Below are 24,308 nucleotides of genomic sequence, written 5' to 3'. Positions count from 1 at the left end.
TTTAAAACATAACACATATCAGCTTGCAGATCAGAAGTTGGTGAATTTAGGACTTTGCAGTTTCTGCATTTGTTGTCAGAAGTATTTATCAGTGATCCAGTGAAAATGAGAGGAAACGTGAGGATTTACTTTGCAAGTCCATTTACAGCGGGCACTGAAATTTTTACCGCTTTCACCCCTAACATGTTAAGTTAGGGGCCACTGTGCTCCGTGTAAAAAAACTGCCCACCCCGCCGCCACCCTTCATCACAGTGCTCTGTCCTCCTGCAGGCAATTACTACTACCTCCCCGGCCACAGGGACGCTCTGATCTGTGGGAACGGCAGCGGCGCCGGGTAAGGATCCACGTCTTTTATTTATGTGGCCAATTAGGGTCGAAGCCGAGCCCGCAATTAGCTCGCACGCCGGCAAAAGGCGGTGAGACATCACGGCAATCTGAGCGGCTGGTTAACCCCCGAGAGCGTCTCATTTTGTGTTCGAATTTTCTTTGTCGTTGTGTTTGTGACGCTGCGATCCCTCATTGTAGCGTTTGTTAGATTATTATAAAGGCTCCAGAAAAGGCGCAATCAGAAATTCCTTTATTGACTCTCGGAGGGGCAGCTGCTCTAAAACAAAAAAAGGAAATACAGAGTCAGCCAAAATAATGTATACACACATGAAGAGAAAAACTTGCTTAAATATTGAATTTGTACAAGTTTGATCAAATTACGATAACACGATGTACTATTGTACAACGTTTTCCCAACAGATGGTATTATGAATGAATCATTAGTGTAGTGTCAGCAATTGTTTAGGTAACAAATGTTAAACAGTAGCACACAAATGGAAGCCAGTGGCCACCACTTTGAGCACCTCTTGTAATTGTAGAGGCCAAAGGTCACTTGTATTAATGTCTGAACGTGATGTCTGAATACATTTAGTCGTGAAATATATGTGCTAGTTTTTTCCTGATGCATGTATAGATTATTTTGGCTGACTCTTTACATCATTTCTGACTCTTCTGACTCCATTGACGAGTCGGGACTTATGTGAGAAGCAAGACTGAAAAAAAAAAAGTCACTTTCCTTGGAAAAGAAAATCAATCAGTCTTTGAATGCATCAAATGAAACACAGTGAAAAGCCTCTAAATCTGCTGCGTGTGCGCTTGCAGCCTCTGTCCAGAAGGGTTCATCTGCGTGAAAGGCGGTCTCAACCCCAACTTTGGCTACACCAGCTTCGACACCTTCGGCTGGGCCTTCCTCTCGCTCTTCCGCCTCATGACGCAGGACTACTGGGAGAACCTCTACCAGCAGGTCGGTGGAGTGTGCCGACGTGTGGGCTGCACGCCATGTCTGAAAGAACCAACTGTCTGTGCGCTCGTGGAAAATCAAAGCGAGTTGTCAGTGAAAAGGGGTGTGTCATCTGCGTAATTACAGACCAGGGCTGTTACGCAAGGGTTTTTTGCCCTCTCTGCGCGGCACGACGCAGCTGGTTGACATTTGCGGAGTCGGTACCACAATGCACTGACCACCACAAAAACGCCAAACAAAAGTGATAACTCAAAATAAAAAGAAAAAAGAAAAAAAAAATCAATCACAGCAGCCCACTTGCACTGTGGTGAGTCAGGCGGTTTTATAATCAGGAGGCAACAACCCCCTTCTCTCTGCGTCTGTCCCTGGAACTGCCAGACGCTGCGGGCGGCGGGGAAGCCCTACATGATCTTCTTCGTGCTGGTCATCTTCCTGGGCTCCTTCTACCTGGTCAACCTCATCCTGGCCGTGGTGGCCATGGCATACGACGAGCAGAACCAGGCCACCATCGAGGAGGCGCAGCAGAAGGAGGAGGAGTTCCAGGCCATGCTGGAGCAGCTGAAGAGGCAGCAGGAGGAGGCGCAGGCAGGGCTGCTTTATTTATTACACAGATCTATACCTGTGTGTGTGTGTGTGTGTGTGTGTGTGTGTGTGTGTGTGTGTGTGTCTATATCTGTAAAACATGTGACCCCTCTGGCTGTCTGAAAAGATGGGCGGAGCTTCTGGTTTCCAGTAGGAGGCCGAGGCAGAAGTGGCCAAAAAACAAACAAACCCTGCATTCTATCGTTTGGCCAGCAGGGACCGCTATGGTTGGTTGCAAAAAGACTAAAATGTCTAGCGAGCTAGGCTGTCTCGTCAATGTAGAAAGGAGCACATCATTCGAAAAGCAGAAGCTCAAGGTGGCGTCGAGCGTGAAAACCAACCTCCAGGCTTCAAAACGGGCACTTTCTGCTGATGGGACTCATGAAGCCCCATCAGCAGGGACGACACGTTGGGAGCCAACACAGCTGGTGATTTACGGAGGGCGTTTTCAAAGCAGGAAGCCAAATTCATCTGCAAATATTAAAGGAGAATCCAAACAACGCAGAGCTTCTTATCTGCCTCGACGAGGCCGTCTCCACCACTGTCCCGCCCTTCGCCCTCTTTATTATTACTCTTATCAGGCCCCGCACACATTTATGCTGCTGCTGTTGCTGCTGTTGCCACGACAACGTTGCCGCAAACTCTGGAATCTTATGTGAGGTTTGCGAGGCTTTTTTGTTCCCCCTGCTTTTCGAGAAGAAAGGCACGAAAGAGCAGCTGGAGGAAACTTGACTGATCTCTCCTCAGACAGGAGTCTCGACACAACAGTGGCTGCGTTTCTATGGCAGCTTTTTTGCAAAATAAAAGCGATATTTCGCAACTTTCGACAAAGTTCAACAGCCATTTGCAGGTGTTTCCATTGAATGGCGTGACACGGATAAGGGAATTCTGGGAGAGGATCGTCACCGAGGAATTCGCAGACCAATTGTGGATTCAGAATTTCAGAATGAACCTCGATACGTTTAACGAGCTGTGTGACGCCATTGAAACGCGGAGGGCGAGTGAAATGCCTCCACTTCTCACATTGTCGCTTGAAGTGACCCCGTACGTCACGTCCGCCGACGTGGAAATGCGAAAAAAAAAAGTGTTTCCATGACACTTTTGCAATGTACGTCTATGTGGATGCGTCTGAAAAACATGCATGAGAGCGTCAAAGCCTTTTAGCCACATTTGAGAGGCTCTTCCAAGTTTAGTGGTTTCCATGACCGCAATCCTAGGGGTGATAGAAACGCAGCTAGTGTGTATTGTTGAAGTTGCTCCCTCTGTCCCTCTCTGTCCATTTCACTTAGGCCTCCTTTCAATTCTCTCTCCTACTAATTCGGCTCGTGCCCAGGATAACGTTGACATAATAAAATATAATAAAACCACTCAACTGGCAGTTCCTGAACCGGCACGTGTGAGTCACACTCTCGGGTCACGAGCTCTACCTTTGAGAATAAATCTGTCAGTCGTCATAAAAAATAAAGATAAAGACATTTAGACACATTTCTGTTCGTCATTATGGCCAAAAAACAGACAGGCGTCTCGATGACGGCGCCGCTCAAAGTGGGCGGTTTCAGCAGACGCTCTCCACACCTGGCTTTGGTTTTGTTGCCTTGAAAAACAATCACGCAAAACCCGTTTTTAGAAAGCGTTCGAGGCTGATTGAGCTCCTCATGTCGCCACCGCTGCTTTCTTCCACAACACTCCGTCGCTACCCTCAAGAGAGGTGAGGGAAGAAGGGAAGGGAAGGACGGATGGAAGGGGGCGTTACCTTGACAACCGTGTTTTTTTTTTTTTTGCATGTGCTCTCTCCTATCGGCCGGTTCAGTTTGCGGCGGCTGCCGAGAGCGGGGAGTACAGCGGCCGGGGCGGCCCCGCCTCCGAGTCGTCCTCAGGGACGTCCAAGCTGAGCTCCAAGAGTGCCAAGGAGCGGCGCAACCGGCGCAAGAAGAGGAAGCAGCGGGAGGAGGAGGAGCAGGAGCGGGCGGCGGTGGCACGCGGCAAGTTCCGCAAGTCCGAGTCCGAGGACAGCATCAAGAGGTCCAGCTTCCGCTTCTCCATCGACGCCAACCGGCTGTCCTACGAGAAGAGGTGCTCCTCGCCCAATCAGGTGAGGGGGGGCGAGGCCATGTCGAAATTGCACAAGAGTGAGCCTGTTGTAATAAGAGAATTCCTTTCCCGGCTTTTCACCCACATTTGATCACTCACGGCTTCTCGCAAAGGCCTAAATGTCAGCTTTCCCACTAATAATTCATTGTTTCTATAAACCCTTTCCACACGCTTGCGTGGAAAGCCCTTCACGAGCCATCGTGAAAGGCATAAGGCAGGGAGGGCAGCTCAGGTTTGGTTTGGGGACTCCCTCTCCCACGCGCTTGCATGAGAGGCCTGGGCAGGAAGCTCTTCCTGCCCTTCACGAGCCATCGTGAAAGGCGATGCAGGGAGCCCAGTAGCAGCAACTACGAACCAACCCTGCAGAACCAGAGCTGCAGAGAAAATGTTAGTTTTAATCGTGACGGAGGAGCAGGGGAGGAGGTGGGTTGTTCGATCGCCGGTGAAGAAGCAGAGGAAGATGATTAGTTGGGGTGGCTTTAAAAAGGACGCTTCTAAAGAGGCTGACCAATAGGAGCTGAGGGAAGTGAAGTAAGCCTTACTTACTAATTAGCTAATTAGGGTCGCACAGCGGGTAATAAGGCTGACATCGTGCCCTGTCAGAACTAACGCTTCGCTTGATAAAATAAAAGTCTTGTTAAGTTACATATAGCGCGGGGTAAAACATTTGCAATTAATTTGCGATTAATCGCAAGTTAACTCAGGACACTAATGCAATTAATTGCAATTAATCGCGAGTTAACTCAGGACACTAATGCAATTAATTGCGATTAAAATTTTTAATCGATTGGCACTAAGTTCAGCTAAAAATAGAGCCTTTTGAAGTAATTTGTCTCATTTTGCTGCTAACTGACTTCACCGACAAAACACTTTGACGCTCTACCAATTAATTCGCTTCCCCCATTTTTCTCTCTTCTTCTCTCCCCACCCCTCCCCCTCCCCCCAGTCCCTCCTGAGCATCCGGGGCTCCCTCTTCTCGCCTCGGCGGAACAGCCGGGCGAGCCTCTTCAGTTTCCGCGGGCGGGCACGCGACCTGGGCTCGGAGAACGACTTTGCCGACGACGAGCACAGCACCTTCGAGGAGAGCGACAGCCGGCGGGGCTCGCTCTTCCTGCCGCGCCGCCTGGAGCGCCGCTGCAGCGCCGTCAGCCAGACCAGCCTGGGAGCGCCTCGCCTCATCCTGCCTGCCAATGGCAAGATGCACTGCTCGGTGGACTGCAACGGCGTGGTGTCGCTGGTGGGCGGCACCCCGGTCACCACCTCTCCTGTAGGGGACCTCGCTGCCTGCTGCAATGCTTTCTTTGCCCCATCCCTCTTCATTTATTTATTTATTTTAAGATTTATTCTTACGTGCATGTTTGATTTAGACGGTAGGAGAGGAGATGTTCCCATTCAAATACACTTTCTTCTATCAGTAAGTCAAGTCAAGTAAAAAAAAAAAATCGAGCAATGTGCAATATTATCGACGTGTGCAATAGGCTGTGTGTGCATTTCATTACACACTTCTGTACAATTGGGAATGTACAATAACAGCAACACTTCACATCTTTTCTGAATGCACTTTAGCACTAAATCTCTTTTGGCTTCACACTTAAATAGCTGGTCCCTCTGGCTGAAGCCACAGGGTTGTGCCTGCCTAGAATATTGAATTGTGGAATATTATGTCATACATTTTAATGTGTATTTTTATTGATCCCCAGGGGGGGCCACCAATGCAAATTAGCTTTACGCTAACATTGGGTACATTTACAATTTATGTAAAAATGTTGATTAATGTACATTGACCCTCTTTATCAAATAAAACAATCTAATCTAATCTAATAAATGTACACAATCAATCATGGTTAAAAAACAGATTGCAGATTCAAATTTGGAATTGCAATTGGAAGTGCAATTAAAGGGTTAATTTAAAAGAGGGTTAATAAATATACACAATGACAGCCAAACTAATTTACTCTATGAATAAATAAACACCTCCTTACTCTTAGTGACAATTCTTTCCATTTAGGACCAGAGCTATGGGTGAGCTAAGGCGGTCCTTATTCATGCTGCATCATCATTTTTTTTTTTTACGTGCATCTCATCTCAGCTTTTAAACTCTGTCCTTCCATTTGACTACTGAGTAAGCGGCTGGTGACTGGAGTCGCCTTGGTTTTTCTTCCTGGCAGGGCGCCACCACAGACACAGAGGTGAAGAAACGTTGGTCGGGCTTCCTCCAGCCGTCCATGAACTATTTAGAGGAACCTGTGAGCAGGCAGAGAGCCATGAGCGTGGCCAGCATCCTCACCAACACCATGGAAGGTGACTGAGCGAACTTGCATTCTGAACGACGACGATGCAGACTTTTATTTTTTTGCACTATAATTTATTTTCCTCCTTTTCCCAGAGCTGGAAGAGTCGAGACAGAAGTGCCCCCCCTGCTGGTATCGATTTGCAAACACCTGCCTGATCTGGGACTGCTGCCCCACCTGGAAGAAGATCAAGAAGATCATGGGCCTGGTGGTCATGGACCCGTTTGTGGACCTGGCCATCACCATCTGCATCGTGCTCAACACGCTCTTCATGGCCATGGAGCACTACCCCATGACCAAGGAGTTCAACAACCTCCTCACCGTTGGAAACCTGGCGAGTTAACCCCCCTCCCCCTCCGAGACAGTGAGGATGAATCCTCCTTGAAGGCGGGAGGCGACAAGTTTCACCTGTTTTTTTTCCGCCTCCTCAGGTGTTTACGGGCATCTTCACAGCCGAGATGGTCCTTAAGGTCATTGCCCTGGACCCGTACTACTACTTCCAGGAGGGCTGGAACATCTTCGACGGCATCATCGTCAGCCTCAGCTTGATGGAGCTTGGCCTGGCCAATGTGGAAGGCTTGTCCGTGCTCAGGTCTTTCAGACTGGTGAGGAAACGCTGCCGACAACAATAGCGTTCATGCTAAGAATGCGTTGCATTTCTGATGCTCGCCTTCTTTCATATCGCACTGAATCTTTGATTACTTACTGAAAGTCAACAAAGATTGTGGCTCATTTGATTGTTGGCAACCAGAAAATAAAAGGGCTGCTTTGTCCCTGTTGGCTTTGAACAGGCTAACAGGTTAACTTAAAGGTTAAGTGTGTCATATTTGGAGATTTTTAAGAAGAGACAATGACATCAGGTTGTTAAATTTTCAATTTCCCCATCCTAAGCTTGCCTGTGAGCTACGGTGGCCTGCGCACACAAACCTGGACACCTCGTCCACGCTCTTCATTTTTTTTTGTTTTATTTGAAGACGCACGCGTTTACCCTAATTACGAAACGCGCTATCAGGCTACATGGATTGTCCACGCAGGCTTCCTTAGAAATATGGTGGTGCAAGATGGCAGCTAATTGGGAGCAAGACCCTTTTTCTGTACGGTATATTCTTATATATACCGGTAAATAAGAACCTTAGCGGTATGAAAACCAAATTACTTTTATTGTACTGTGATGATAGACTTTTATTAACGTATTTATGGGCTGCATATTAAGTTTTTACCAATACAAAAATCATAAATCAAGCCTAATATTATCACTGGACCTTTGAGAGGGAGTACACCCCTAGAAGAAATAACACCAATAGAGCATCACACACCAACTTTTTATTACCTTTTGTCTGACAGTGATGAAAATCGTGCATAAGATATAAGCTACAAATACACATTTCTGAATCCCTGCCCCAAAACGATAATGTCATTTTGACATAGAGACTCAATGTCTGTATAAATGTACCTAATCTGCAACATATATTTATGGGAATGCTGACAAAATAGAGAGCTTCAGGCGTCACTGTGTCTTTTTCTTTACTCTGTTTTCTCTTTGTTTGAAATAGCTGAGAGTCTTCAAACTGGCCAAGTCGTGGCCCACGCTGAACATGCTGATCAAGATCATCGGCAACTCTGTGGGCGCCCTGGGCAACCTGACCCTGGTGCTGGCCATCATCGTGTTCATCTTCGCCGTGGTGGGCATGCAGCTGTTTGGCAAGAGCTACAAGGAGTTTGTGTGCAAGATCTCCGACAACTGCGAGCTGCCCCGCTGGCACATGCACGACTTCTTCCACTCCTTCCTCATTGTGTTCCGGGTGCTGTGCGGCGAGTGGATCGAGACCATGTGGGACTGCATGGAGGTGGCCGGGCAGAGCATGTGCCTGATTGTCTTCATGATGGTCATGGTCATTGGGAACCTTGTGGTATGGCTTTCGGCACGCTATACGTCCTTGGAAACACCAATTTTAGTTTGCCATTGAGAATCTTAGGCAAATTTAGTGGTCTTTTCCCAATAGCCATAGTTATCAGAAAAGTTTGTTTGATCCATTTTTTTTTTAGAAAACATGTTGTTCCAGAAACTACTAAACTAAGCTAAACTACGAAACAGAACTAGCATTTTTTTCAAATTCTTAGCACATAATGTCATCCGCTATAATATAATCCACATTAAAAAACAAAACAAAAAACCACAATGCACAGCAAATGTGGGTGAACAGACGGTGTACCTTACTCCCAACTCCTGCGCACCACAATGCGATCATTTTTTGACAGCGAAAGACGCTAGCTTGCTAGCTAATGGCAGCCACCTAGCACTAACACGCTAACTGGCTTGCAGCTTGCACTTGACGGTGAGCTATTACGGGTCACCCGTAGTTAATAAAAAGGGGCTGATATTTCAGCAATTTCTTGAGGAAAATCATATTAAATAATGAATACGAACAACCAATGTGTATTACGTGATGCTGACCCTGGATTAGCGTAGAGTCCAAAACTTCTTTTGGTCATTCCCAATATAGCACACTATATCAAAAACATGACATTGTGACGACCAAGTGAGTCACTCTTTGCAGAAAGGTAAAACGTTTTTGGAGATCTGACTAATTCATTGTGCAAACATGCTCCAATAGAGGACCAAGTGTAATATTAAAGAGTTTGGGAAAAGAGGACAAGTCTTAAATTGGATTAAAATTGGATTAAAATTAATATGCTTCTGATCTCCAGTACCACCAAACATTCCTCCTTCCTCCCAGGTTCTGAACCTGTTCCTGGCTCTCCTCCTGAGCTCCTTCAGCGCCGACAACCTGGCGGCTACCGACGACGACAGCGAGATGAACAACCTGCAGATCGCCGTGGGCCGCATCCAGCGCGGCTTCTCCTTCGTCAAGGGCGCCGTGCGCCGCTTCTTCCAGAGCGTCTGCTTCGGCGGGGCCGCCGCCGCCAAGGGGTCGGTCCTGGGCGAGGAGAGCAAGCCGCTGGACGAGCTGCACAGCAACGGCAAGGGCAACTGCATCTCCAACCACACCACCGTGGTGGAGATCACCAAGGACCCCAGCGGGGTGTACGTGGCGGAGGGCAACGGGCGGCCGGGCGGAGGCCTGGTCGTCGGGGTCGGGGTCAGCGTCGGTGGCGGGGAGGTGACGGAGAAGTACCCGATGGACGAGTGCGACTACATGTCGTTCATCCACAACCCCACCCTGACGGTGACGGTGCCCATCGCCGTGGGCGAGTCGGACTTCGAGAACCTCAACACGGAGGACTTCAGCAGCGACTCCTCGGACGTGGAGGGGAGCAAAGAGGTGAGGACGGACGATGGAGTCGCGCGGCTGATTGTGTGATGTGGGGGGGGGGGTGGAGGGTGGGACGGGGAGGGGGGGCAGTTAGCCGTTGTCGCACGATAACCAGCGGACCAATCAATTATCCCGTCGAGCTCTGCGCAGAGGAGAGAGGGCCTCTTTTCACGCAGCGTCCCCGCTGCCAGACAGAACAGAACAGAAGCCGCTGACTCACTGCGACGTTGGCCGCGCTGTGAAAATGTCTTATGTTTTTTTCAGCACCCAAAGCGCTAATGCCAGGTTTGCAACATGGTGACCTGGCATTTTGGACTTTTGAATTCTATTTTCTATTTTGAGCCATCGCCTGAAAGCATTTTGGTGACGACATTTCGTTCGCACAAACGTGTGCGCTTAAGACCAGACGGTGACGCTCGGCTGTGGGGACTGTGCTTCCGGGTGGGTGCGGGTTGTGTTTTTTGGCTCACTGTCTGTGTCCTCCCACTGTGGACTTTATTTCACTTTTCTTTTTAGGGTGTCTCCTGACTTTACCTTGATTAATCCCCCTCCTTCCCCCCCTCCGTTTGTTATTGCAGCTGTATCACAGACGCTCGCAAGGTTTTCAGTGAAAGGAGAATTGTAAGACCACTTTATGTACCATAGCACCAAACCATGAGGACTGCCTATGCCATTACACAGACGAACAACATACTCTTGTTCTCATATCTTAAATGGATTGCCCGATTTCTTTATTTTTTTCTCTTTTCTTTTCTGCCTGATCTGCACTCCGTCCTTGACTCGTCCTCACACCATCCTCCTCTTTTTCTTTCAAACCCTTCCCCACTTCCAAATGGCAGCACGTACAAGGCTGCAATCTTCCTGAGTTTTCTCTCCCCCCCCCCCCCCCCCCCCCCCCGCCCCCCCCCAACTCCCTCCGGTCATGACGTATCCGCAAGCATCAGGCCGAAATGCAATTTCAAACCATTAGGAATGAGCAACACCACCCTTTTATCCATTGAAAGGCAATTTCATCCAACATGGTCTTTGCTTTATGATTCCATCGCTTGTTTCTTATGTTATTTTTTTTTTTATACTATTTGATTTTGGGACTCGATTGACATTCCGCACTATGAGCTTGAGAATGAAGGAGGAGAGGAGGCGGAGGAGAGTAGGCCGGCCAAGCAGAGGTCGAATCGAAGAATGAATTTTGCTGTGACTCGACAAAATTCATTTGTCTGGTTCATAGCCCATGCATTCGCACATGAAATACCTGTATGTCTTCTTATCTTCTGTGATCCTCCAACCAAAAATGGAATGATGAAAGATCCCTTACACACATCTTTCCGAGAAGATCCCTTTTGAAATGGAAACTGAGGGATTTTTGCAGGGTGGCAAAACAGGTAACACGAGGCATTCATTTTAAAATGAGACTAATTTGTAAGGATTAATGGTTCATACTGCAATCTAGAATGATTGTCAATTTTTTCATTGAAAAATGTATGCCTGATAATACAAATAATCATAATAGTGCAAAAACATTATTAACAAACTAGTCAGATTCATCAGCTTCTGGTCAATGTCCCTCCATGCCTGTGTTATCCACTTTCCTGTCGCTGCAACTATCTTGTTTATCAACCATACTGAATAAAACTGATAGGACATGCTAGGTTGAGGCTTGTACCCTGTCCACTATATCCAGAGGAGGTCCAACAGGTCTCTGGCAGAAGTGTAGGCAGAGGAGGGAATCGCATCCCCCTCCGGAAAGCATTGCACTTGTGAGCAGCATGCTTCCATCATTCCCACGCCGTATTAGCTGGGTCCCACGGCAATCAGAGCTGCTGCACTGTCTAGGATGACATGTTCCACTCTTTCACACGGCAGTGCGATCAGACATGAGACCGCCTGACGAGCAAAGTTTTGCCCTGGAGAAAAGCAGACCGTAGAGCCCGATAGTCACCAGAACATTGCCACGTACGCAGATGACGCTGTAATGTGCATCGCAGGATAGTCTATAAGGCTCTAGGAAGACGTGTAAATGGCCGTGCTAGACCAGTGACACATGAGAGAGAGGTTTAGGACACTTTTAGGTGGTCACTGTCGCCACACATGGCAGTTATCGTGTCTGTACGATAAATTTTGCCTTTTGTGTATATGTTGCTATACGAACAGCAATGAAAAAAAAAAAAATCCCATGATATACATTTGAACATTTTTTTTTAAGATATGTACGATAATTTCAGTTGTGCCTTACACGGCTGAATCTTGTCATGCGCAAACACAATCAGCTTATAAATACAATGCATGTGCTTGTCTTTATGCACTATGTCTCATGTGCTTCTCGACAGTTAATCAAACCTTTTTAGTTCACATCGAAATGCCAATTGGCTGTGCACAATAATATTTTTTTCCGAAATACCATCATTTTTAGCCACTGGTGCGATACATTTGCCATCTGGCAACACACATACAGTATCTAGTCCTGTATAGCTTATGAGTATGGATAGGAGGTGATCCAAAAAGATTCTTCACACTGACAACAACAGGGAGCCAGACTACATGCTGTCTTTTAAACAGTGCACAGTGCTGCTTTTTGCTGGTAAGCTAATGTGGTTATTTTTTTCCGTCAACTTGAACACAAACTGAAGAAGCTTGTACGCTGCTTTGAAGGAATGAAAATAACGTGTTTTCATGCCACTGGGGAAGATGTTGAGCCGCCCCCCCGCCCACCAAGACTCCAGCTTTGAGGGGGTTCATTGCAAATGGGGTTTTCTGATCGAGGGGCAAAAGCATTTCTGAACAAAGACGATTTTGCGGGAGGACGGGGCATTTTTCAGTGGACATGGAAACACTTGAGCAAACACGTACTGCTTGGTACTATTTCAGGCTCGGATTGATGATGCACTGGAATACTGCATGCACTCTAGCCTCATAAATGAGGTAACATCAAACGTACCCACAGTGCCTTCCCTGTGCCACGTTTTGCCTGCCTAATCCCATTTGGGCCACGACCAAAAATGAACATCGAAGCCTGTAGGTACATTTGATCGATGCTGCATGTGACGATTCTGACGACCACGACCCGAAAAGAGCCCAACTCTGTGAGCTACCACAGTGACCCCCGGGTCGCCCTCTCACGGGCGGCCCGCGGTGGCACTGGATGGCGATGTGAATGACCAGCTCAGACGGTTGGCTCCAATCACCAGAAACATGGTTTGTCAAGGCCGAGCTACCCCCGCGCCGCTAACTCGCCCTCTCCCACGTCCGCGCAGAAGCTCGATGTGGAGCCCCCGCGTCTCAGCTCGTCGGAGGGCAGCACGGTAGACATACGCCCCCCGGGAGACGGAGTGGACTCCGTGGAGTTGGAGCCGGAGGAGTCGCTGGACCCAGAGGCCTGCTTCACAGAGGGTGAGAAGGGCGGCCAGAGGTGGCGTGTAGGCGAAAGGCGGGGGAAAGTGGGACAGAAGGGGTGGTAAGGGGGGGGAAGGTGGGGGAAGGTGGGGTACAGCGAATGGCATCGGCTGCTTGCTCCTGGTCGCGGTGCTCCGCTGAGCGACGGCGATGGCTAATGCTCAGTGGGACAGAAGAAGGGAAGAGGGGAACACGGGAGGTTGCTGCTTTGTAATGCAACCTGACAGGTGGCCTGACACACTTTTTTGGTACAGTTTGTGAATTTGCAAATGCCTCGTCTGGTCTTTTTAACCGACGGAGACTCTGAAATACGACGACTCCAGTTCGATCGTGGGCAATGCAGTACACACAGTCAGGTCCATAAATATTGGGACATCGACACAGTTCTCATCTTTTTGGCTCTAAACACCACCACAGACTTGCAGCTTTAATTTGAGGGTACGTACATCCAAATCAGGTGAAGGGCGGGGGAATTACAACAGTTTGTACATGTGCCTCCCACTGTTTAAGGGACCAAAAGTCATGGGACAAATTAGCAATCCTTGTATTGTATACTTTTTCATACTTGGTTGCAAATTCTTTGATGTGTGATGTCTATGCGTTACAGTATTAAAAAGTGAGAGTTTGATTTATGGTTGTACCCTCTCTTGGTCGCTTCTCCAATCCTACGATTTGATGGAAAAACCAAGGAGTGTGATGAATAGACTGAACAATGTGTTTCAATCGCCCACAAAATCTTTACGTCTTAAACCTTTTCACAGGCTGCGTACGCAGGTTCCAATGTTGCCAGGTCGATGAGGAGGGCGCCAACTACAAGAACTGGTGGACGCTCAGGAAGACGTGTTTCATCATAGTGGAGCACAACTGGTTCGAATCCTTCATCATTTTCATGATCCTGCTCAGCAGCGGTGCGCTGGTAAGTGGCCCGCTGAGTTTGCCGTCGCTCGTTAGTGTTACCAAACGATGGTAGCCACCATGTTGGCTGTAAGTCTGGGCAAACCGGCCCAACGCTGTAGAAGGATCAAGAATTCCAAAGTCGAATTGTGCTTCTTCCTTTTATTGCGGCAACATAATTGTCACTGGCTGCGTTACCGCTAGAATTATGCAAAACCTAAATATTGCACTAAAAAAAAAACGCTCTTCTGAGGTGGTTTTTACGATGTATCCATATGGAGGTATATCGCAAAAGTGTCACGCAAACACTTTTTTCGGATTTACACGTCAGCGGACGTAATGTACGGGGCCCACGTGACCAGTTCACGTCAAGTGAAAATGGTGCGTTATGTTTGGTTGGAGGAGGTGACGCAAAATATAATTCTCATGAAATCTCATCCCGCATCACACAATTCGACGGAAACGTCCGCAAATCGCAATTGTACTTTGTCGAAATTTTAGAAATATCGCTTTTATTTTTGCAAAACATGTTCCAAAATTGCACAATTCACACTGCGGGTTGTTTTTTTTTTTTTGTTTTTTTTTTTGGCTTTTTTTGGGGGGGCTTTTTAATTCCTTGCTGCGCAGGCTTTCGAGGACATCTACATCGAGCAACGGAGAACCATCAAGACGGTCCTGGAATATGCGGACAAGGTCTTCACCTACATTTTCATCCTGGAGATGCTGCTGAAGTGGGTGGCCTACGGCTTCGCCAAGTATTTCACCAACGCCTGGTGCTGGCTCGACTTCCTCATCGTTGACGTATGTCAAGTCACTCTTGACACTCTCGTAGAAAACGATGGTATCGGTGTGTTACGGCAAAAAGCCTTCATTTCGATTCGTTCACCTGTTTTTTCGGTCTCCATAGTGTGTGATAATGAGAATATGCAGGCAAAACCCACATTCTACGGAGCTCTAATCCCTCACAGAGCCTTTGTATGCATTTTTAAACACTTTTAAGTTTTTATAAGCTCTTTGACTGGACACCGACTCATTTATCAGGCCTAATTAATCGCCGTCCCCTTCGCAGGTGTCCCTGGTTAGCCTGGTAGCTAACGCTCTGGGCTACTCGGAGCTCTCCGCCATCAAGTCCCTGAGGACGCTGCGAGCCCTCCGGCCACTGAGGGCGCTCTCCCGGTTCGAGGGCATGCGGGTAAGGGACGTCTCGATCAACGCCACGGCGACCGCGACCGAATTATCTGGTTGTCCGTTGGTGAGAATCGACCACGATGCGCGCAATCAGTGCAGTTCCACACTTTTAATATTTGCGATATAAAACACTCGTGTTTACAAGAAAAAAAATTAACGGATTGTTATCAGACTATTGAAGTGTTATGTTTTTCTGCATCTGAAAGGTGGCAATTAATCGTGATCAATATCTGTTCTATGGTTTTATCTAAGCACCAGACTGTAAGACTGCATGCTTATCAAAATCTCTTGCTTCCTTCAACTGGGCTCTGTTTTCCTGACGTGCATGGCTTTCTCCGCCACACCGGCGACAGTAACCCTACTCTGACGTGCGCGCAGTGTCTGTTCTCTGACGTTGCTTGTGCCGTGCCTTTGACCTGTACTTTTTTTCTTTGTTGTGTGTCTTCTTTTCATTTACAGTCAGACAAAATGTTGTGACTTCATCCCGCCTCTCTAAGGTTTATTTTTCTGTTTTTTGCTTTCCCAACCCTGTCAGACTTTGCAAATCAAACTGTTTTCGCCTTGTCCGCCTCCTTCTTTTACACGTTGTTAGATTGTCTTTTGTGAGACGTGCATGGTGATGTGAGCTCTTTGTGTGCAGGGATTACATATTAAGTCCAGTGTTGTCGCTTTTTTTCTTTCTTTAAATGAGACTTTAAGTGTTTAAAGCAGCCTCGGTTCTGAGAGCTTTCAGGCTCAATCAAATCATAATAAGACTGATTAGATGATTGCAACAGCCACTCATGCCTAATTGAACAAGCCTGCCGGCCCCGAGAGAGTCCTGAGTGTGTTCCGCTTCCCCCGCCCCCCCCCCCCCCCCCCCCCCACAGGTGGTGGTCAACGCTCTGCTGGGGGCCATCCCCTCCATCATGAACGTGCTGCTGGTCTGCCTCATCTTTTGGCTCATCTTCAGCATCATGGGCGTCAACCTGTTTGCCGGCAAGTACTACTACTGCGTCAACACCACCACCGGCGAGGTCTTTGACATCGAGGTGGTGAACAACAAGAGCGACTGCCTGAGCCGGGTCAACGAGAGCACCCGCTGGAAGAACGTCAAGATCAACTTTGACAACGTGGGCGCCGGCTACCTGGCCCTGTTGCAAGTGGTGAGTTTTCGGCCCCCTGGGGGAAAAGGTTCAAAGGTCGCACGCTTTTCCGATGCTTTCTAGCTGTGATGCGAGTCTCCAAGAAAGTAGAGAAAAGTCCATTATTGTTGTTTGTTTTTCTCGCTCCATTTTCTCAAAAGTGCGCACCAAAGCACGCGGTCCCAGCAGTCAGCCCTTGATGATGTCACTAAGGGCTTTGACACCTTTCCCAGGTCAGGTGTTTTTTCCCTCCTGGGAGAGTATGTTGACGGAACAGCAGAGCACCAGTGTCAGTGGGAGGCTAACATCGAGGGATTGTGCGACAGGCTGTAAACAGAGGGCTAAATTTTAATTACATTTGTAATAGAGAGAGAGCCAGGTGGCATCTATGTAAATCCACAATGTCATTCAAATCATTTAGGGGATGTCTGGCAGTCTTTTGTAGACGGAGGTCCAGAATTTCTTGTCTAGCAGTTGTAAGTAAATCTTGTGCGTATGTTCTGCAAGCTATGTCATGTTCAGTAATGCGAGTGTGATTGAAAAGTAAATGACTAACAGTTCAAAGTGCCCGCGCCTCCGATGTTGCTTTGATGATGTTTTTATTGCCATTGATGAGGTGTTGAAAACCAGTGCCTACTTGGTTTCCCATCTATGGTGAGTACAAATAAAGAGGTTGGCAATATATTTACTGTCCACATATATAAATGAATATATATACCCTGTTGCCCATTAGGTTGGTATGATTATGTTTTCAGGCTCCATCCGCTGTTTATTCCTATTTAAAATGCACCAGTTATCGCCCAGGGCAAGTGAATGTCTGCATTAATATAGAAGTGTTTCAGCATTATGTGAAACAGCAGTATTTGCTAATGATCTGCTTTAGCCCCTAGACGCAAATAACATTCAAAATAATGTTGAAATTCCAGCTCATACTTTAGGACAATGCAACTTCAACGCTAATACAACTTACGGTGTCTTTCTTTTTACAAAGACTCTAACGGAAAATAGATGGTTTCAGTTGGATTAAGTCAATCAAGACAATGAGTCACTGTTGCGTTTTACAATAAGCACTTATATTGACACAAAGAGGACCTCTAGATGCTAAGTCTTGACCTCCAGTATGACCCCTGCGCACGACATGACGTGTCATCAAGCTGATTTGTGCGTCCTGTCATCCTGTGGCGTGACTTCAAAGCTATGGCATTGATTTAGGGATCATCTGCTCACTCCTGACTCCTTGAGCTCTTGTAATCACGAATGAGCCCAACGCGGGGTTAAATAAACTTATCCTCTCCAACTGATGCGTTTTAATCTTGTTCGCGAAGACGAGTCTACGTAATTGGATCCGAGTGACGGCCGGGTTGCTGAGCTCGGCTGCGCTAAAGTTGATTAGGATCGTTGGGGGTTGATGCTGTTCCAGCGGTTCAGCCGCCACCGCTGACTGACACGTCTCTCATTTGCTCTCAGGCGACATTCAAGGGCTGGACGGACATCATGTACGCAGCTGTGGACTCTCGAGGCGTGAGTGTCTTGGTTTCAAGCCAGAGATGTTTTTTTTTCACAAGTGGGGGGGAAGAAAGAAGAAGGAGGCTGGGGTTTCCTGACGGCTCAGTCGATTCACTTCAATCCAAGTCCCTTTTTTTTTTTTTTTTTTGTTCTCGCTGCAGCTGGAAGACCAGCCCAAGTATGAGGTGAACCTGTACATGTACTTCTACTTCGTCATCTTCATCATCTTCGGCTCCTTCTTCACCCTCAACCTGTTCATCGGCGTCATCATCGACAACTTCAACCAGCAGAAGAAGAAGATGAGTTGCTTTGAACTTGCTGTGAACTTTGCAGATCACATTCACAAGTCCTTGTCGTCCAAATGAAAGAGACGTGATAATTGTGTATGAAAAGCATAAATACTGGATCGCCAGAACCAAATTGAACCCTAAAATACGCAGAATCGTGTTTTAAATGTTCTTTTTTTAACACTTAATTATACATGTAAATAATATGTCTATATATTTCATTTATTTAATTCTATTTAATCCACTCTTTGCACTCTTTAAGTATTCTCTTTGCACTGTACATGCTGCTTTCACTCTGCAAATTTCCCCAATGTGGCATAAATGAAGTCATTCTTGTTCTCGGCCCGTCGTGAAAAGCTACCGTGCGCCACTCCAAAATCGACCTACAGCAATCCACGTGATTGGCTGTTCGCCAATAGGGGAGGCGGGATCAGCGCCGCCGCGGGTTGCCGCCTCGGCTCTCGCCATTCAAAAGAAAATGCCCACTCTGCTCGAGTCTCGGCCGAGTGCCAACAAGTTACACACGACTCTCATCCGCAGCAGCCGCGTCAGAGTGAGAGTCCTGGATTAAGGGACGCGGCGAGTGAGTCGCGTGGTTGGAGGCTCACAGATGGTTGCTAGGTGTCGACACCAGTCCTCCCTCCAGACACGCGTGGCAGAGGCAGTGAGCCGCGCTGATGTGCGCGCTTGCTTCATGATATCACGGTGGGCGGTGGGGGCGAGGGGGAGGGGACGTCCCTCGGGATGACGTGTTCCGAGTCGTAGGTGCAGTGTTGCACGTCCCCGCTGCCAAGGTCCGTCGTAAAGCACTGTTATTAGTGCTATTAATAGTGTTGTATTATTGAAACGTGTACTGGTGATTGACCTGCTGGCCCACATCCGTCTCCGCCCACGCAGACGGGCCGCTCTGATGGTGTTGGTGGTGTCTTTAACACCCCGTGACAGTGAGAATCTTTGTGGGGAAATTCCATGTCCGACATTGGTCTGATCTGGAGTGGTTCTCCAACTAGTGGGATTTATGTTGTGTCTGTGCCGCTCACTTTTATTGTATTTTTATTGTATTTATACTGTGTTTTTACTGGTGCTGCTCCTACTCCTACTGCTGCTAACTTTATTAATCCATCTATCTATCTATCTATCTATCTATCTATCTATCTATCTATCTATCTATCTATTTATATATATCTAGCTATATATCGATCTATCTTTTCCTTTTCCCCCTGTAACTACATAATCAAAGGTAATCTGAGTGAGTGACACATCTCTGAAGTACCTCTGAAGAAACTCAAACTAACCTTCACTGTCAATCAAGCAAAAATGTTTTTCACTCTTATGACCGTAATTGCGCGTGGTTGTAACCAGGTTTCTCGTTGCGCTCCCTTTACTTTGGAGGTCAGGACATCTTCATGACGGAGGAGCAGAAGAAATACTACAACGCCATGAAGAAGCTGGGCTCCAAGAAGCCGCAGAAGCCCATCCCCCGGCCGGCGGTGAGCCAAAGAGAATCTTCGCTCTGTCTCAGCGAGTCCCGAGTCACTCACTCACTCACTCACTCACTCAGCCACCTCTCGCCTCTCCCCCACCTTCTCAGAACGCCTTCCAGGGCTGCGTGTTTGACTTCATCACCAAGCAGGCCTTCGACATCGTCATCATGATCCTCATCTGCCTCAACATGGTGACCATGATGGTGGAGACGGACGACCAGACGACCGAGATGGACCATATCCTCTACTGGATCAACCTGGTCTTCATCGTGCTCTTCACCGGCGAGTGCGTGCTGAAGATGATCTCGCTGCGCCACTACTACTTCACCATCGGCTGGAACATATTTGACTTTGTGGTGGTGATCCTGTCCATTGTTGGTAAGGGCGCGTTTGCGGCCTGCAAGACCCAGTTGTGTTTTTATGTTGAGGAAGATAGAAATGGAGAAAAATTTAAACAAATCCTTTGCATATATTGTTTGATTTTATTTATTTTAAAATGTATTTTATAATTGATATTATTTAGCGGTTTGCACTGAACAATGTGCACGGTCTGTTTATTTAAAGGTCACCTATGTAATATTTGTAGATTTTGAGAAGAAACAGCGACATCAAGTGGTTACATGTTAGATTGCAGCACTCCGCCCTCTCTTCCCCTTTTACTCCCCCTCCCTCCCTCTCCCAAGCTTGCCAGTGAACTACGGTGGCCTTTGCACACATAGCCAGACACCTCGTCCACCTTCTTCTTCATTGGTTTATTTAAGGACAGGAGCGTTCACACGGATTATGAAATGCGCTGTGGACCTGGATTGTCCACACCAGGCTTCCTTAGAAATATGGCAGTGCAAGATGGCAGCTGGGAGCAAGACCCTTATTGCTCTATGTAAATTTTTATATATAAATGAGAACCGTTTCAAGGAGAGTAAAACCATGTTACTTTTATTTTACTGTGAGTATGCACTTTTAGTAGTGTATTTATGTTGACTTTTTACCAATATAAAAATCATAAATCACGCCAAATTTTACACACTGGACCTTTAAGCACGAGTTGCATGATCATGGTTGCGCAAAGAACGAGTTGAGTTCTGTCATTATTAACCTTACACACACTGAACCTGACTGAACTTGATTTCGACCTCTCCTCTGTCTCCTCCTCCTCCAGGCATGTTCTTATCCAAAGTCATCGAGAAGTACTTTGTCTCGCCGACGCTCTTCCGCGTGATCCGCCTGGCCCGCATCGGCCGCATCCTGCGCCTCATCAAGGGCGCCAAGGGCATCCGCACGCTCCTCTTCGCCCTCATGATGTCCCTGCCGGCGCTCTTCAACATCGGCCTCCTCCTCTTCTTGGTCATGTTCATCTACGCCATCTTCGGCATGTCCAACTTCGCCTACGTCAAGCAGGAGAGCGGCATCGACGACATGTTCAACTTCGAGACCTTCGGCAACAGCATGATCTGCCTCTTCCAGATCACCACCTCGGGCGGCTGGGACGGCCTGCTGTCGCCCATCCTCAACAAGCGCGAGCCCGACTGCGACAGCCAGCTGGAGCACCCGGGCAACTCGTACCGGGGCAACTGCGGCAACCCCTCGGTGGGCATCTTCTTCTTCGTCAGCTACATCATCATCTGCTTCCTCATTGTGGTCAACATGTACATCGCCGTCATCCTGGAGAACTTCAGTGTGGCCACGGAGGAGAGCGCCGAGCCGCTGAGCGAGGACGACTTCGAGATGTTCTACGAGGTGTGGGAGCGCTTCGACCCCGGCGCCACGCAGTTCATGGAGTACAGCAAGCTGTCGGACTTCGCCGACGCGCTGGACCCGCCGCTGCGCATGCCCAAGCCCAACATGATCCAGCTCATCTCCATGGACCTGCCCATGGTGAGCGGCGAGCGCATCCACTGCCTGGACATCCTCTTCGCCTTCACCAAGCGCGTGCTGGGCGAGGGCGACGAGATGGACGTGCTGCGCGGCCAGATGGAGGAGCGCTTCATGGCGTCCAACCCGTCCAAGGTGTCCTACGAGCCCATCACCACCACGCTGCGCCGCAGGCAGGAGGACACGTCGGCCGCCATCATCCAGCGGGCCTTCCGCCGCTACATGATCCGCCAGGCCATGCGCAAGGCCTCGGCCCTCTACAAGGAGCGGCTGCGGGAGGGCTCGCGCGACCCGGACAAGGATGTGATGGTCATCGGCAAGTTCCCGGAGATCTCCACCTCGGACAAGACGGACATGACGCCGTCCACGGCGTCGCCGCCCTCGTACAACAGCGTGACCAAGTCGGACAAGGACAAGTACGAGAAGGAGAGCCGGGAGAAGGAGGACAAGGGCAAAGACTCCAAGGGCAAAGACTCCAAGGACAGGAAGAAGTAGACTATTTGGGTGGGGAGAAAAAAAGGGATAAATAATGCATCGGAGGCGCAATGGGAAATCTGTTTACAGCTTTTAAAGGTTGGCAGGGGGTGGGAGGGGCCAAGAGGGCGCTTGCGCTTGTGCTCGCGTGTCGATCGCTCCCGAGAGGCGAAGGGTGAGTCGCCCCACGGGGGAGTCCAGTTGGAACACGGCGGTGTTTTTCAATCACACGAGGGCACAAGCGAGGTCATGTCAGGTGTGCCGCAAAATAATCATCCGATTTCATTTAATTGGTCTAAAAAAGAAATGAAAACTTTCCGTCACCGAGTGACTGTGCGTGCTTTGAAAGGAACAAAAGCCTGTTTCCCTCCCTCGGTTCCTCGTCCTCCTCGTGTGCATCTAAACAGGCCCAGGTTTCACACCGAGTGAGTAGAAATAATTGAAGAGACTTCACTTGTCATTGTTACATTATGCTACAAAGTCTCTTGGGATTTTTTTTCAATGTTAAAAATGTGCCGTGGGTAAAAACTCTGGAAGACAATGACACAGTTTTTTTCTGAGATGGGGTTGTGGTGGGTGGGGAGAGGGGTTGAGGGGCGGGACCAGAGACAGGACTGTCCAGCAGACACTGCCAGAGACTGACTGCTTCTGGTTCTGGGGAACCTCTCTTTGCAAAACGCTTGTGACTTTTTTTCCCTCTAGGTTGTCGTCACTATCTGAGATACTTGAGTGTACCGTTGAGTTGTCTGTAGCTAGTGCCGCCGCTGCTACCACTACTACTACTACTGCTACTAGTACTACTACTATAAATCTGTTGTCTTGAATTTAACAATCGCTGTACCACTTGACAAGTACTCTGCATACTTGTTTTTATGTTTTGTCTGTGATTTTTTTTTAATTTTCCCTTTTTGTCGACGGCTGTTTTGTTTTTCAAACGAGAAGGAATGTTTGCTACTTTCCCGCGTCGTCATCGTTAAAAGTTTGTCCTTTTTTGGAGAAAATGTTTTTTAAAAAATCAGGCGGTGCAGGGTGCAAGGTGGCGCTGAACCACGCAGAGCTGGAATCAAAACCAGCGACGACAACGACGCTGTGCCCACAGGTGTGCCGCGCTTGATGGCCCTACTGCCGTGCGCGTCCGTCCGTCCGTCCATCCATCCATCCGTCCATCCATCCATCCATCCATCCGACCCGCTGTCCACGTTTCCCTGCCGCGTCAACAGAAGACGCGTGTCTCTACATCCAGAGAAACTGAATGTATGCAAGGAATGAGCCACAAGGGAGACGCTTTGACAGTCGTCCTTTGTGAAAAGAGGGACTCGCAGCATCGAGGGCTCTTTTTACGTGCTTAGCTCCCAATCAGAAATATAGCTGGGGGGAAGGCGGGGGCTAGGCGAACTCACAGGTAGATGGAAGCGCTACGATGCAAACCATTTTTTTTTTCATATCCAAGCCTTGTTTCAAATAATAGTAACTTAAGGAGCAGGTGGATTCAGCATGTCGAGTAGAAAGGAAACGGGGCTCAGCAGTCAGCCATGGGGCTCCCCGTCACTTCAAGGGGAAATTAAAAGGAGATGGGGCTCTCATTAATATAAAAATGAGAGCTCGCGTTAGGACTGGAACCACTTCAGTTGCTGTTTTCAAGCCTACGATTTGATACATTTAAAATTTGATTAAAGAAGCTTATGGAATTGCGAAAAGCTAAGCTAAGCCTGGTTATAGCCCTCATTAAAATATATACAGTATATATATATATATATATATATATATATATATATATATATATATATATATATATATATATATATATATATATATACATACGTGTATGTATATATATATACATACAGTACACACACACTACCAGTCAAAATTTTGAACACGCTCTATGAATTTAATGTCTTTTCTTTCATTCTCATGAATTGACATTGCAGTTTCTCACTGAAGGCATCAAAACTACGTATGAACACACATGGAATAATGGTGGAAACTAACTCAATCACGTTTTATTCTTCAAAATAGCCACCTTTCATGAAAAAAAGCATATTTAGAGCTATATGTGTTTTTCTTTGCTGCATAATTATGTATATCTTGCTCATACTGTATAGTTGATGTCTTCAGTATCTATCTGCAGTGTAGAAAGTTGCAATGAGAAGGTGTGTCCAAACTTTTGACTGGTAGTATATTTATAAAAGACGGTGCAAGTGATGAGGAAATGGCCAGGAAGTGATGTATCTGAAAATGTTGATACATTAAAGTGACCGTCACATCTGCTCGTCCCATCCGCGGTTCGATTGCAGTGTGTTCATATTTCGTTTGCAGTGTCTTCAAACGTTTTCCGCATTTTGTCTCCTCTGCTCAAGTCAAAAGAAACATTGGAAGAGAAGACGCCGACTGAAAAAGGCAACATTGACCTTTTTTAGCAGCGCCCCAGGGGCTCACGTACGACAAGAAAACACACACAACATATAATATTTAAAATGCTATCATAGAGGTTTGTATGATGTCCATGTCGTCTTTGTTTAAAGCTGAGAAATGAGTGGTTGTAAATGTGGTGGTTTGTTT

The 24,308-nt window shown here is 47.6% G+C and overlaps 1 protein-coding gene across 1 annotated transcript in view; it reads left to right on the top strand.

Annotated features, from left to right (window-relative positions):
• LOC142882868 (sodium channel protein type 2 subunit alpha-like) overlaps nucleotides 1–22,751 on the top strand; it is a 41,491-nt gene extending 18,740 nt beyond the window's left edge. Inside the window, exons 9-28 of the mRNA XM_076017578.1 lie at nucleotides 271–334; nucleotides 1,150–1,291; nucleotides 1,667–1,873; nucleotides 3,681–3,962; nucleotides 4,908–5,228; nucleotides 6,130–6,262; nucleotides 6,348–6,586; nucleotides 6,684–6,857; nucleotides 7,806–8,162; nucleotides 8,991–9,536; nucleotides 12,779–12,914; nucleotides 13,679–13,833; nucleotides 14,439–14,612; nucleotides 14,881–15,003; nucleotides 15,869–16,144; nucleotides 17,591–17,644; nucleotides 17,791–17,928; nucleotides 19,302–19,406; nucleotides 19,508–19,778; nucleotides 20,560–22,751. Of these exons, the coding sequence (XP_075873693.1) occupies nucleotides 271–334; nucleotides 1,150–1,291; nucleotides 1,667–1,873; nucleotides 3,681–3,962; nucleotides 4,908–5,228; nucleotides 6,130–6,262; nucleotides 6,348–6,586; nucleotides 6,684–6,857; nucleotides 7,806–8,162; nucleotides 8,991–9,536; nucleotides 12,779–12,914; nucleotides 13,679–13,833; nucleotides 14,439–14,612; nucleotides 14,881–15,003; nucleotides 15,869–16,144; nucleotides 17,591–17,644; nucleotides 17,791–17,928; nucleotides 19,302–19,406; nucleotides 19,508–19,778; nucleotides 20,560–21,767 (5,105 nt within the window). The 3' untranslated portion in view covers nucleotides 21,768–22,751. The remainder of the gene's footprint in view (nucleotides 1–270; nucleotides 335–1,149; nucleotides 1,292–1,666; nucleotides 1,874–3,680; nucleotides 3,963–4,907; nucleotides 5,229–6,129; nucleotides 6,263–6,347; nucleotides 6,587–6,683; nucleotides 6,858–7,805; nucleotides 8,163–8,990; nucleotides 9,537–12,778; nucleotides 12,915–13,678; nucleotides 13,834–14,438; nucleotides 14,613–14,880; nucleotides 15,004–15,868; nucleotides 16,145–17,590; nucleotides 17,645–17,790; nucleotides 17,929–19,301; nucleotides 19,407–19,507; nucleotides 19,779–20,559) is intronic.
• The last annotated feature ends 1,557 nt before the right edge of the window (nucleotides 22,752–24,308 follow it).

This window comes from Nelusetta ayraudi, unplaced genomic scaffold, assembly GCF_046127955.1.
Source record: "Nelusetta ayraudi isolate G7.1 ecotype Tasmania unplaced genomic scaffold, CSIRO-AGI_Nayr_v1 ptg000006l, whole genome shotgun sequence".
Lineage (NCBI taxonomy): Eukaryota > Metazoa > Chordata > Actinopteri > Tetraodontiformes > Monacanthidae > Nelusetta > Nelusetta ayraudi.
Note: the sequence above shows the minus strand (reverse complement) of the source record. Positions and strands in the feature narration are given on the sequence as shown.